General features: G+C 38.4%; 2 protein-coding genes across 2 annotated transcripts; both read left to right on the top strand.

Moving 5' to 3' along the window:
- The first annotated feature begins 9,132 nt into the window (after window positions 1-9,132).
- On the top strand, window positions 9,133-10,732 carry mrpl53 (mitochondrial ribosomal protein L53). The gene is made up of 3 exons (XM_010873373.5): window positions 9,133-9,267; window positions 9,930-10,042; window positions 10,540-10,732. Exons 1-3 carry the CDS (start codon window positions 9,173-9,175, stop codon window positions 10,656-10,658), a joined length of 327 nt encoding a protein of 108 aa, XP_010871675.1. The 5' UTR covers window positions 9,133-9,172; the 3' UTR covers window positions 10,659-10,732.
- A 1,459-nt stretch (window positions 10,733-12,191) lies between these two features.
- Window positions 12,192-13,639, top strand: fabp4a (fatty acid binding protein 4a). The gene is made up of 4 exons (NM_001303662.1): window positions 12,192-12,329; window positions 12,527-12,702; window positions 12,795-12,899; window positions 13,386-13,639. Exons 1-4 carry the CDS (start codon window positions 12,257-12,259, stop codon window positions 13,437-13,439), a joined length of 408 nt encoding a protein of 135 aa, NP_001290591.1. The 5' UTR covers window positions 12,192-12,256; the 3' UTR covers window positions 13,440-13,639.
- The last annotated feature ends 685 nt before the right edge of the window (window positions 13,640-14,324 follow it).

The raw sequence follows: 14,324 nt of genomic DNA, 5'->3' as shown, positions 1-14,324 counted from the left end.
CACGAGCCAAGCTCTTTCTCTGCGTACCTAAAATTGGACATTATTGAGACCAGTCCCAACAGGGCTTATTGTCATGGTCAGAGTAAAGAAGACAAAAAGGAACCAGATTGCAGAATGGGAGAGGGGGTTGATATGGCCAGGAAATGCTGGCCTTAAGCCTGTTGGTTAAATATAGATTATGACCATTCTTTCTTCGAGCCTACTGTCAAATAATCCATCAGAGGGCATCGCCAGCAGCGACTCAGGAAAAGGGCTGATGACTTTGTAAACTGACGGAACATTAGGTGAGGTTCTAAGTTTAGTACCACATCAGGAAGTGAGAAAACAAACGTTTTCACAGAATAGATACAGAATAGCTTAACAGACTGTTCATTTGACGTTAACAGACCAGTCCTGACAGTTTTCTAAGAAATATGAATTATAATAATATTACTCACGACACAAGTTAAAGGTTTCCTTCCAAACAATTTTATTTACATAAAAAGTAGTTGGCTAGTTAATGTGTAGGAATGGTGTGATACCCAACAACTAAATGCCATGGGTGTATAAGTTCAACATATGTTTAACATTAAGAAAAACCCATACCACATTTAAAAAAATAATTTTTCGAACCATAGAAATCATGATCCAGCTATCTCAATACAGTGGCTTCAGAGGTGCCCTGACGGGGAGGTTTTCCTTCAGAAAGAGGCAGTTCAAGTGGTAACAGCCAGTACGTTTTGACTTACTGGCCCTCAAAGTGTATCTCTGTCTAGAAATTCAAGATGCTCACAGACTTAACGGTTGGTTTACAACAATCAATCTGAAAGATACATAATTCCAATTCTCCCCCAGTACAACATTTATAAAATTCAATTTTGAGGCTGTAACATGCAAGTTTCTCCCTTTCACACCGCCTATTTCCTCACACCCTATGTGGTTGTGGAAGCCAATGATGTGCAAGGCGTTCAGAGTATTGGCCTCTCTGGGTGATTGACTGATAGTTATGGAGTCACATAAACAGGTGACGTTGCACACCTCAGTACTCCGTTTTCATGTTCAAACTGCAGATTTTAGAGATCTAACTCAGGAGATGGGGAGCACTTGGTGACGGCGACTTGATAAAGGGAATGTGGTCTGTGGCGCAACTCACCCAGTGCATAAATAAACTCCCATAATCTTGGCTGAGTCCAAAATATGGAGCAGGGCACACTTTCTTTCACAAATGCGATTTTAATCAGTTTATATTATAAAAACATTTATATGCCACCCAAATATGTCATCAAGTCACATTCATCTAAATCTATTGTCCTGCAAAAGCCCTCAAGGTCTATTCATTTCTATAATTCTGTTTAGTTTTTAGTTTTTTGGTATGAAGTAGGACATTTGAAACCATAGATATGGAGCTTCTTATTTAGGTTGGAAAAAGCTCGACTTTCGGATTTGTTAATACAGTATATGGAGCGGAAGGACTTCTTAATCTGACTTCCTCTGGTTATTCACTCCAATACACATACAGTGAGGGAAAATATTATTTGATCCCCTACTGATTTTGTACGTTAGCCCACTGACAAAGAAATTATCAGTCTATAATTGTAATGGTAGGTTACTTTGAACAGTGAGAGACAGAATAACAACAAAAAAAATCCAAATAAACGCAAGTCAAATTTTTTTTTTATTGATTTGCATTTTAATTTGTGAAATAAGTATTTGATCCCCTCCCAATCAGAAAGATTTCTGGCTCCCAGGTGTCTTTTATACAGGTAATGAGCTAAGATTAGGAGCACACTCCTAATCTCAGTTTGTTACCTGTATAAAAGACACCTGTCCACAGAAGCAATCAATCAATCAGATTCCAAACTCTCCACCAAGGCCAAGAACAAAGAGCTGTCCAAGGATGTCAGGGACAAGATTGTAGACCTATACAAGGCTGGAATGGGCTACAAGACCATCGCCAAGCAGCTTGGTGAGAAAGTGACAACAGTTGGTGCGATTATTCGCAAATGGAAGAAACACAAAAGAACTGTCAATCTCCCTCGGTCTGGGGCTACATGCAAGGCCTCACCTTGTGGAGTTGCAATGATCATGAGAACAGTGAGGAATCAGCCCAGAACTACACGGGAGGATCTTGTCAATGATCTCAAGGCAGCTGGTACTATATTCACCCAAAAAACTATTTGTAACACATTACGCCGTGAAGGACTGAAATCCTGCAGTGCCCGCAATGACCCCCTGCTCAAGAAAGTACAGGTACAGGCCTGTCTGAAGTTTGCCAGTGGACATCTGATACCAAAAAACCTAACTAAAAACTATACAGAATTTTAGAAAAAAATAAAATGGAAGAAATTGTGTTGATCTCTGGTAGGCAGTATGCCTCCATGATGATGGATATCAGAAATTGGCTTTTCCAAAGTGCCTGTCAAGAGAAGAGCAATGAGCAGCTACTGCACCATCAAACCACCATGATTGAGGCTGCAGCCTGATCAACAAGCGATAATGTTGTGGAACTCCACAAGCGATAATGTTGAGGAACTCCAGATAGGTCCACATACAGTCGACCGCTCTTCTACAAGCTTTGGTGGGATAATGGCTGCACAGCTCCCCAATCTCTGAATGCTACTAATAAACTTGTAATAGAGTAGCCAGCCCAGGTACCCTACAAAGTTGGTCTATAAACCGCTCACAGATGCAGGCTTTCTGTCCATATGTTTCAACCAATGGTAACTGATTCAAAGCACTGCTATTGCTTCATTTATTTATTACGTAGCTAGTTGAATTTTACTCTCAGTGAACTGTGCCATGTCACAGATTACTATAGCTACTGTGAGTGGCATGACTTTCCATGCTTTCCATTGGATTTAAGATATCATATGTGTTTATGGGTTGCGTTTCCATTGCCATAGAATACAGTGAATAATAAGTTATATGTCATTGTGTTTGCACTACAGTATGTGCCGTAATGTTTGAATGCGTAAAGGGCACTGTCGAGAAAACTCAAGCAATGCAGTGGAATGGCAGGGTTCTATATCACCATCACTAGGGACAGCTAGGGGAGGGGGCCCCAAATAGAATTTTGCTTAGGGCCCCCCAAAAGGCTATAGCCGGCCCTGGCTACAAGGGAACATGATGCTGTCTTCCCAGGTTTCTCTTCAAAGTTCCATTGGTGTGATGCAGGGACTAGGGTGTTGCATGTGCTCTAGTATAACACAGCTGGATTTATAGGCATTTTAGTAGGCCATTATGTGGTGGTTATTAAGAACTTCATACTTGCGTTACTTTGCTGTTAACCTAATATAAATATAGATTTTTGCATTCATCAAATATTTTGTTTTCACAGTGTTGTTCTGCTCACTTGTCATTCTTCAGCATAACATGCTATTTAGTATTTTTGTTTGCATATAAACATACCATATTTAGTAAAACTATTGTTTGGTAAGTCAGCTGAGCCAGCTGTATTCACATTCTTTTTAACAGATGAATACCATCTTTTACAGTAGCCTATATTGGCAATGACGTCCTATTAGTGTGTTTGCTGTCCATGGTGCATATCCGAGAGCTATACGTTTTACACCAACGTGTCACCTCAAAATCACTAAATGTTCTCAGCATTGGAACCATTCTTCTTCGGAGTAGAGTGATGATTAGCGGTGACGATAATTCAAGACAATTTCAATGCGAGAACTGAAGAAAATGTATCCCCCTTGCTGATTTCATCGGGCCCCCTCGGTCATTTCATCCTGTGGCCGGACCTGATGGTATCGATCCACGCAGCTCAGTGCGTTGTACTGCAACACCTCACGTTCCACTGACGATCACTGCAGAGAAACTGCGCAGGCACACTGTCTCGAGGATAGACACGTTGATGTTTGAGCCACCATGCAAGACCAGAAGAAGCCTGCAGCTCTGCTCATGGTCGAGAGGACACAGAGGCTTCACCGTAAGACGTAATTGCCAACTCAGTAGAATTATAATAAACAAATTATTGACACAATGTTGCATTCTGCTTGTGTATTCCAACACAACAAGCTGTAGCTTTGCCTTATACTTCCATGATTCCTGTCCAATTAATAATGTGACCTGTCGGTCCGTTTGTTTAAAAAGGCACCTTTGCTATATTGACTTAGAGCATAACAGGTGTGTGTGTATGTGAGTGTCTTTGTGTATTTAAAGAGACACCTCTGCTATACTGACTCAGAGCATGTACTCAGCGTGTATGTACATGCTCAGTACTCAGCGTGTATGTGAGAGAGAAAATGTAAAGAGAAACCTCTGCCATATTGACTCAGCGTGACAGGGTGGGTGTGAGAGAGATTTTTAAGAGAAACATCTTTAATATTGAGCATGACAGGGTGTATATGTGTGTTGGCTCTGCTTTTGCCCGAGCGCCAGACAGATTGCCCAGGTCGGTCGGCCCTCTCCACCCTAAAATGATTTAACATACCCATATCATGAGTCATTAGATTACTGGGATGTCAGATGTGGTTTTCTCTCGGTTACCACAAATCTACAATGTCATGTTGTTCAAAAACCTTTTCATTATATGCAATACTTTCACACTTTTATTTGTGTGTCCTTGCACACTGGTTTTCAGGGAATTCTGTAACCGTGATCTCCATTATGACGCAGAGGTCTAAGGTGCTCTTTCGTTCTATGTACCAAGAAGACCACCACAGTCTTGTTTTGAAGGACATGCAGGGAAGCTACATGGGCCATACAAATTAGCCAGCATGGGGAACTGGGAGTCATTGTAAGCAGGGATTTTCTGAACACATCACGCTCTTGCGACTCTCTCGGGTGGCTTGGGTGTCTGAAAAGTTTTATCCATATCGACAATCTGCGCAGTAAGGGTTCGGGTTAGTTACTTTTGCGAATCTGAAGTACAACCCTGTTTCCAGTAAAGTTGGGACGCTGCGTAAAATGCAAATAGATACTGACATTTATCCCATTGGCGAACAGCCGTAGTAATACTACAATCGTTTTTATGTTTTGGTAGCCTTGTTGTTGTGATATTCTAGCCCAATTTAACCCTGTGTGGCCTAGGAGTGAGGAAGGAGCGGCAGCTCTTCTTGAGTGTTTGCAGTTCTCTACCCAGCCAGGAGAAAGCACTGTTCATTGCTCTATAGCCAGCTAATATAATGCAGTGCAATAGATATAAAAGGAATTACATAAAAGTCTTTTTTCCAAACACTAAAACAAACTCCACAAGGATACTAAAACAACGAAAGAATTAGCATCTCCCATTCACATCTGAAATCACCCACTTATAAAGTTGTCATTTTAGCAGGTCATTTTTTTCCAAAGTCATATAGCATGCAAAATGATATCATCCTTTTGAAACTTGTGTGTTGTATTTTACTTGTTTATTCACTTCCTACATGGTCTGACCTATGCCTCCAGTTCAGCTTGCGAAAGAGATTCCTGTCCTTGGTGTTACATCACAGTTTCACCCTGTTCATGTAAAAATGGCTGAACACTCGGAATATTTAAAGCTAAATGACAAAAACAAAAAGTGTATAAAGGTGAACCTGTCGAGTACCCTACTAAAAATCAATCCAATTTTATAAAGCCTTTTTTTTTATACATCAAAGACAAAGAAAAACATAACAGTGCATACAAAATATAGGTTAATGACTGACATATACAGATTTACATGGTTTGTTCAGTAACTAAGGAAAGGACAGAGGCATAATCTTAGATGGAAAAAGCTTAATGATAAAATCTCATATCTCATACGTGAGAGATTTGGATTTGAAACAAAACAGACATTTCTTAAATGTTTTACCCAGATATGAATGAGAACCAGGGCACTCCTACACCTTTTTTTGTTATGTTATCTGCTTGTTAGCTTTTTACGAGTTTTGATTAAAGATATACAAACCCGTTTCCAAAAAGGTTGTGACGCTGCGTAAAATATAAATAAAACAGAATGCAATGATGTGCAAATCATTAAAACCATATATTCAATAGAAACTAGTACAAGACAGCATATCAAATGTTGATACTGAGCCATTTTATAGTTTCTTGAAAAATATATGCCCACGTTTAAAAAAAGACTGGAAAAGTTGTGTAATGCTAAAACACTAAACCTGGTGGAATATCACCCAATTGATTAGGTCAATTGGCAACATATCAGTAACATGATTGGGTATTAAAAGAAGATTCCAGAGAGGATGGGTTTGTCAGAAGTGAGGATGGGGCGGGGCTCAACACTGTGAAAGACTGAACGTGCAAATAGTGCAACAGTTTTAAAATAATGTTTCTCAATGTTAAATTTAAAAGAGTTTGGGAATTTCTTCATATATGGTACATAACATTAAAAGATTCAGAGAATCCAGAGAAATCTCTGTATGCAAGGGACAAGGCCGAAAACCAATATTGGATGGCCATGATCTTCTGGGCCCTCAGGCAGCACTGCATTAAAACCACAGTATGTCGCTGTGCTTTCCTGCAGGAGAATGCAAATTGTATTCCAGTATTTTCTGATAACATGCTGCATTCATCTTGCCATACATTTTCACAAGATTCCCTTTGCCTTTGAGCTCACACACCCCAAAAACATCAGTGAGCCACCACCATGCCTCACAGTGGGGATGGTATTCTGTTCAATATAGACCCTCTCAAAACATAACGCTTATGGTTGTGACCATAAAGTTCTATTTTGGTCTCAGGGAGTCTCTAAAGCCAGTATGAGTACTGAGACTACAAGTCAATTCAAACTGATAGGAGGATCGGCGAGAAATGTTTAATGAGGAATACTCTGAACTATTTGAAACAATATCTATTTGAGAAAGACTATTTGAAACAATATCTTTAAACATTAACTGTAGATGTCTGCTAGTATTGTATTTATGTAATAGTACAGTACAAATCTAACACAAGGCCCCTTATGGTACAGAAATCAAAGGATGCTTTGACCCAGTGTTCAAACAAACAATACAGACATCTACCAGGGAAGCTGATGGTTTTACTGACAAAAGTTAAAAGCTAGAGCTACCTCTTCTGACAAACGGCTCGCTTAAAGGGGCTGAATGTAAGATTTTTCAGAAAACATGTTCTGAATGTTTCCGACCATATGGGGCTCTAGCCTGGATTACAGGGACGATGGGGATACATTAAAAAAGTTAAGCATTGCATATTTGTGGTCTAAGGAAAAAAGCATTTTCTTAATTTACAACTGAATGCATTTTTTAATAGGCTAACAGACAAATGACAGGGGAGTCAGTCATACTAACATCAATAAAACATCCGGTCTTAACTGCAACCAATTAAAGCACAGAACAATAAAACAGTGCTTAGGGAAAATTATCTTAGATATTTATGGCACGTGCTTCCCAATTACAGGTTTCCTAAGAGCGACTATTTCTACACCCTCCAAAGCATTTTTTCAATTTTTAAAATATCATTTTAAAATGTGAAAATGGTCAAGGCGCTACAGAGCAATCAATATAATTCTATAGCCCCCGTAAAATGTATTCCTGAGTGTAGTTACCTACTGTCATGTACTGCTATTTCCCTATTATTTTATAGATTGTTTGGTTATGGAAATTTCTGTTCACTACCCTAATAAAAAATGCAATAGTGTCAACAGTATTTGTAGAGTTCACAAACTGTGAAGGCCTTGTAATGGTTAATTAATCAGGCCTACATATATTCCTGAGTTTAATGTACATTCCTTAAATGTCTTTCATTGGCCTGCGTGCCAGGATATGTGCAAATACTGGATAGTATAATTATAATTGAGTTTTGCCTGATTAGAGTCTTTTTTTTGTTGCAAGGCTGAATATACGGGCAGTTGTGCAGGGCATTGTAAATAAAATTATATTGTAGGCTACATTCATCCCCATCATTGCCAGCACTGCATAAATGAACAGCTAAAGTGTTGTTAATGAGTAAATTAGAGTCCAGTGGCTCCCAGCTCCGGTCCTCGAGTGCCCCCAACGGCAAAGATTTTTAAACCTAGACAAGCTTACCCAATTCAACTCAACGAGGGCCTGATAATTACTCAAAAAATTTAATCAGCTGTGAATAGGTGGGGCTAAAGTAAAACTGTGTACTGTTGGGGGTACCCGAGTATCGGAGTTGGGAACTACTGACCACTAGCTTTTATTATATAATGGGCCATTTATTTGTTAAGCTATTGTGAATAGCAAAAAGTTGTCTGTAAGACTTGAATGCTCATTGAAAGTTGCAGCTGTGGGATCCTATGCCAAATGGCCAGTTAAACAAAAACATTAATAAACACTGAAATAATATTAGAATATAGCCCATACAATTAGTTTTTTTACAGTAGCTAATTACCTGTTGTGACGTTAACGTCTATGATGGTTGTCAGTCTTTCGACAATTTAGATTCATGCAAAACACTGATATACATTTTATTGGACACCACCAATCTGTCATTAGCCAATGCAATTAGACCAGCATTACATTAATGAAAATATCAAATTCTTGAGCTAAGATACATATACCGGGTACAGCGGTCCTCAAACTCTTCCTGTGGAGCCAAAGCCATGTATTAGGGGCTAAATGATTTCATATGACATTTTAGTAATTGAACAGACCTTATTCACTTTGACTTACAGGAGCAAATATATTCCAGAACTAGCACACCCGAACGAACTTCTTAATTAACTAACAATCAATCTTTTAATTGATTCTGGCATGCAACCTCTGGAACACACGGAAAATATTGTGGTCCTCATTCAAAGTTTTAAAACCTACTAGATCCATTCCGCTTCATACAATAAACGAGTTTTCAAAAGTTATATATTGATAATTCGCCTTTTAAAGTCGCAGTGTCATATAATCTGTCGGCTCCCACAACCAAAAGATGTAGATCTTCAGCTATGGCGCAAAACCTTAATGTGAATTTTTCTTCACTGTCATCCATCGGAAGGATCACGTCTGCACATCCCACTCAGTCAAAAATAAACTTACTGGACTAGGACAGATCGGTCGCGCGTTGCGGTTGCTATTTACGCTTGTGTAGAATGAGAACTTCCTAATAGCTGCATACGGACATCATTTGGACTTTTGTTATCCTCCACTTCCCCCTGGTGGTGAACATAACACCCGTCATGTTTCAGTAGGTCTAATGCGTTTGTAGAGAACACAAGCTCCACAGTCGAATGCGCCGATCTGCGTTCGAGACGTTCTTATACGTCACCCTGGTTGAAAGGTTATAGTCGCAAAAAATGGCGACTTCCAGCAAGTCCGCGGTAGTGCTTAAGGCCGTCAAGAAGATTGTTGTTCAGTTTTGTCCGTTTGAATCTAATGTTCGTTCCACACGGTAAGGACTTTACATGTCTCCCTGCATGTTGTGGGTATTAATTTTCTAGGAAACATTTGCTTTTATTTAGTATGAAAGGGAAGCCCCCCCCCGTTATTGATATTGGGTATGTCTGGTCCTGTTTGACAACTTATCCAAATAATTCCTGACAGAGATGCGTGCATACATGCGATCATCTTATCGTGTAATGTTTTCTGTACAAGCAGTCATTCATTTAGCAAAATGGTAGTGCTGAAGCGAGACACGTAGGCTATTGTAAAGTGTTTTATATTGTTTACCATGCCTCGTCAACTTTCTTAATTCTTTAGTTAGTTAATGTTAGCCTAATAAACGTTGTAATTGGCCAATATTAAGATTGGCATTCGGGTGTTTACTTAATTTTTGTCAGTTATTAAAAATAATTTAACAAATCATGTAAGTATACAATTCTTCATAACATGATTTGGCAAGCCTGTAGCAGTCATTAATTGTTTGGCCTTTACACACACAGAGTATTCTTAAAGCCACAAATGTGCATTCCAATAAATAATCCTTTCTTTGCATTATGTATTTGACAGATTTCTTGATTCCTCAGCTGGGCGAAGTTGATCTTATTCTGGTGATTCACACGGATGCAGCCCTTGTAGGTCAATAATGTGATGCACCATGTTTGTGTCCTGCAGGGAGTTCCTGGTCATGGTTGGCTCTGAGAAGGCCAGATCTACCAATATGAACTGTGAAGTGATAACAGAAGTGAAACATGACCAGTCTGAACCAGTAGTGGACATCACATTCAGTAAGTACAATAAAGTCTAATGTGAGCATATGAGGTTGAGTATGCCGACTTAACTCACTGATGATAATAGTCTGCCCCACACGCTCTGCCATGCTCCAGGCCTAGGGTCAATGACCATTGTGACTGAGATTATTTTTTTTTTAAATCAAACCTCTGCTCTGGGACACTTAGCTGTTGGCTCTTTGGTGTATTTCATCTCTTTAAGAGTTACTCTGAGTTACATAATCTGATACCAATTTATTATCAAGCTTTTGATTGGCTAAATCTGGACCAGGCTGGTTTAAAAACTAAATAGTTAAATGTCTGGGGCAGTCAGAGGTGAGGTTCTTAAAATAAACCTTTTGATACATTGACTAGAGAATATTGTATTGGCGAATGTAAGATTGACTAACTTCTATTTTTGATGTGCTGTTTGTAAACGACAGGACGTTTGCTTAAACTATAATTAGCTTGCATAGTTGTAACCTGGCCCACGTTTCACCCTTCCTTCCCAACAGTGAATGGGGAAAGGCTAATGATGAAGGGAGCGAGACTGACCAGCAAGGAGATGCTGACCACACTGCAGTCTCACTGTGTAACCAAGGATCCCCAAGCCAAACCTGGAGCCAAGAACTAGCCTGTCCTATAGTCATATTTATGTAGCTATGTATATCTGTGAATTTGTATAATAAAATACCTTATTGAAAGTTCTGTGTTATCATAGACATTGAGATTCCTCTCTACTGAATGGGTTTTTCTATTGTGTTCACATTCACATTTTGAAGTTACTGTAGGTTAGATGGCATATGTGTATTTAAAGTGAAATAGGTTTTTTTAATTCTCTGACAAGTTTGTTGAAAGACCCTATGCAGTTTTTCCATTTACAATGTTTTTATTTTTGTTTTCAGATTTATCACTAATCAAATAATGCCCTCTTCCCTCCATTCATGGGTTCACAAAACCCTAATTAGACTCTTAGTGAGTGTTCAATTATGCAAACTCCAAAAGCAAACTTGGAATCCTATTTATCACCATGTTATGTGCTCACACAATTTCAAACAATAATGGCCAGGCATGTGGAAATATTGGATATGTACATATCGAAACTGGGTACATCCAAATATGAACTTTTAAATGTCAAGTGTTACGTTTATTTTTTTTACAGTTGAGCGTCGGGAATAGTTCATTTGAATGTCATGATTATTTCAAGTGAGGAACATGAATGTCATACGTATTTCTGGATATTTGCCGATTTCCTTGCCACTCTCACACACAGTTTGGTCAGCAACACATAAGGACACTCTTAGTAAGTTGGTTGGGACAAGTGTCTGGTTTGGGATTAACACTGTGTGGTCATTGACCTTGGTCTCTTTGGTCCATTTTGATATTGTAAACCTTAGAAGAAAAAATGAACACAACTAGTTGGTGAATGGGGTGTTCTGGGAAAATATCATTTTCCCACCCGATCACTGCACAGTCAAATCTGATTGAACAAAGAGGGTCTGTCAGTCTGTTTTTTCTGCAAAAGAACTAACCATCAATAATTGAGCGTTTACAGCATTTAACTTTAGTTTTATATAGTTCTTCAACTGTAAACAAATACACAATCTGCACATTGTAAGTTTGTCAAAGCGTTAATTAAATGGTTGGAGTGGTAGAAGTAGTGTTTTGGTGCAGGAAGCCTAAAATGTCCACATACGTGGACACAGGGTTTCGGGAGGTTAATCAAATGCCTCAGAGTGCATGTTTCAAATGCAATCTCCGCCTTTAACAGTCAGAAAACCAATCAGATAATTTCTGCCTCCAGAACAAGATTCTTGACTCCAAGAAAAAATGCCAAAATTCGGTTTTTGACATCACATGGCCTTAAAGTCAGTCGTGATGACACATTAAGTAGCTCTGTCATAGTTTTGGTTGATCAGTCAACTATTTGCAGATACACTCTTTTCTGCTTTTGAAAGGACATTGTGAAACGCATAGCCTTTGACACGGTAAGCTAAATATAACTTGGCACAGTAGATATGGGACTCCAAAACCTTTCACCCATTCCAACATTATTCCATCCATCGAAAATGGGTAAACTAGCCTACATGCCTTGACGTTCGTTTCTGTGATTGGCCAATATTAGAAAGCGCGTGCCAGATAAATCCCTTTAAAGCCGAGGATCGTTGTCATTAGAGGGAGTAGTCGAGTTTGGAAGGGTTCATCGTATTGTTATTACAAGCAACTGGGAGGATGGTTGACAACTTCGTGGGGACCTGGAAAATGATTTCCAGCGAGAATTTTGATGACTACATGAAAGCTTTGGGTATGATATATATGTGTATATATATATATGATTTTATTGAAAAAATTATGTTAAAAACATATATTACATAGACTTTAGTGGTCTAAATATAATAAACATATTATATTCTGTTAATCCGTTTTATTTGATGAAGTTTTTATAGAAAAAAACCGCCACACTGCCAATATCCCAATTACAATTTGTTTTCCGTTGTCCAGGTGTTGGCTTCGCGACCCGGCAGGTAGGAAACCGTACCAAGCCGAGTCTGATCATCAACTTGGACGATGTAGGAATGATCTGCGTAAAATCTCAGAGTACATTCAAAACCGTTGAGATTAAATTCAAACTCAACGAGCCTTTCGAGGAAACAACTGCCGACGACAGAAAAACAATGGTTGGTTGGGATTAATATCTGTTTCAGAGTCATTTGACTTGGGTTACGGTGTCGTTGGAAATAACTTTCAATTTTTTCCCTTTCATCTTCAGACTGTTTTTACTCTTGAAAATGGCAAACTTGTGCAAAAACAGACCTGGGATGGCAAAGAGACAACAATAGAGAGAGAAGTGACTGGTGATGGAAAGTTGATAGCGGTAAGAAATTATTTTAATTTAAAACGTATCTGCCCATAAAAAAGTCATGATTGAATACTGGGCTGATTCCTGCTTATTACTCTCTGATTTGGGGAAAAAAATTTAGAAACCTCCCCAAAAACGTATAATGCATATAGTTTTAGTTTCTGTTATTTGTAATGTTTGTTAATTTATTAATAACCTATGAACTTCACAAATTATGTATCCTATTAAAAAAGCTATTTTCTTTAATATTATAATCACAATTAAATTCCGATAATTACAACAAAAACTTGTGGGGAAAGTTAAATTTCACATGCAAAACATCATGGATTTTTGATTGTGCAAGTGTTTTACTCTCTTCAACAAAACCCTGAAATCTGTCATAATGTGAACCCTATTATTGGCTCCTTGTCTGCACCAGAAATGTCTAAATTCTGACCTAACACCACTTGTCCTCTCCTCCTGTTCCCCCCCCCCCCCCCTTATAACTCTTAATTCTTGCAGAAATGCATAATGGGGGATGTGGTAGCAGTGAGGACGTATGTGAAGGAGGCATAATGGGACTCAAGACCATTTTTTTCGATGGATGGATTGGATGACGACAGGCTCAGTTCAATGAGCAACAAAGCTAAAGTTACAGCACGTATTGCTCATATTCTTCATTGTTTTGCCAAAGCAAATGTATGCATTGTACTACTCGAGTATGATACATTTGGTTATAAATATTGTTTTGATTTGAATAAAAACCTTACAATTCCCCCTGTTCTCTTCTGTATTGATTTGTTTTGTTTGCATTCTCCAGGTGTTTTTACAGTGTAAACAATATTAACAGGTAAAAAATAATATGCTATATTTTACTATTTATTTCTAAATAGCCAAATTATAACGTAACAAGAAAAGTCACTTTTTCATAGAATGTGAAATTGTATACTTTTGCAGTACATCATATAGCTACATTTATTCATATGTTTTTCTTAATTGTTTGCAATATAGCTAGGGTATTCACAAATCTATTAATACATTTTTGGGATTTTTGACATTTCTTTGGGCTATACCAATAATAAGTGTTTATAAAGATTTAAACACACTTTACTTATAATATCCTAGAAGGGTTAGGCTTTGTTGTTATCATAGAAGTGCCCTATCATCTGAAAAAAAAAACATTGATAGAGTGGATGGAAAACTGATAGGTCACAGTCCTTTGATACTTCGCATGCCAAATTCATATGTAATTAATGTCTCATGTATTAAACATTTGCACAGATTAAAGGTACTGCAAGTACAGCGAGTGTCTCTGCCAGTCAACAGTTCGGGTCACTCGAGAGGGTTTCCATTTAAACCCTGGCTAATCTAAACGAATTTGATCCTTTATCCGATAACACAACTCCCCTAACATGGGACAGGATATGACACATGGAAGCTATGTACTTCAGGCTAACTCTG

This window comes from Esox lucius, chromosome 10 (assembly GCF_011004845.1).
Source record: "Esox lucius isolate fEsoLuc1 chromosome 10, fEsoLuc1.pri, whole genome shotgun sequence".
NCBI classification, from domain to species: domain Eukaryota; kingdom Metazoa; phylum Chordata; class Actinopteri; order Esociformes; family Esocidae; genus Esox; species Esox lucius.
Note: the sequence above shows the minus strand (reverse complement) of the source record. Positions and strands in the feature narration are given on the sequence as shown.

What these genes read in the sequence shown, in the direction of transcription:
- fabp4a (NM_001303662.1), top strand. Translation starts at nt 12,257, where the DNA reads ATGGTTGACAACTTCGTGGGGACCTGGAAAATGATTTCCAGCGAGAAT. An exon ending in TGACTACATGAAAGCTTTGG is followed by an intron (nt 12,330 to 12,526) that starts GTATGATATATA and finishes TCCGTTGTCCAG; the next exon opens with GTGTTGGCTTCGCGACCCGG. An exon ending in CCGACGACAGAAAAACAATG is followed by an intron (nt 12,703 to 12,794) that starts GTTGGTTGGGAT and finishes TTTCATCTTCAG; the next exon opens with ACTGTTTTTACTCTTGAAAA.
- mrpl53 (XM_010873373.5), top strand. Translation starts at nt 9,173, where the DNA reads ATGGCGACTTCCAGCAAGTCCGCGGTAGTGCTTAAGGCCGTCAAGAAG. An exon ending in TCTAATGTTCGTTCCACACG is followed by an intron (nt 9,268 to 9,929) that starts GTAAGGACTTTA and finishes TGTGTCCTGCAG; the next exon opens with GGAGTTCCTGGTCATGGTTG. An exon ending in AGTAGTGGACATCACATTCA is followed by an intron (nt 10,043 to 10,539) that starts GTAAGTACAATA and finishes CCTTCCCAACAG; the next exon opens with TGAATGGGGAAAGGCTAATG.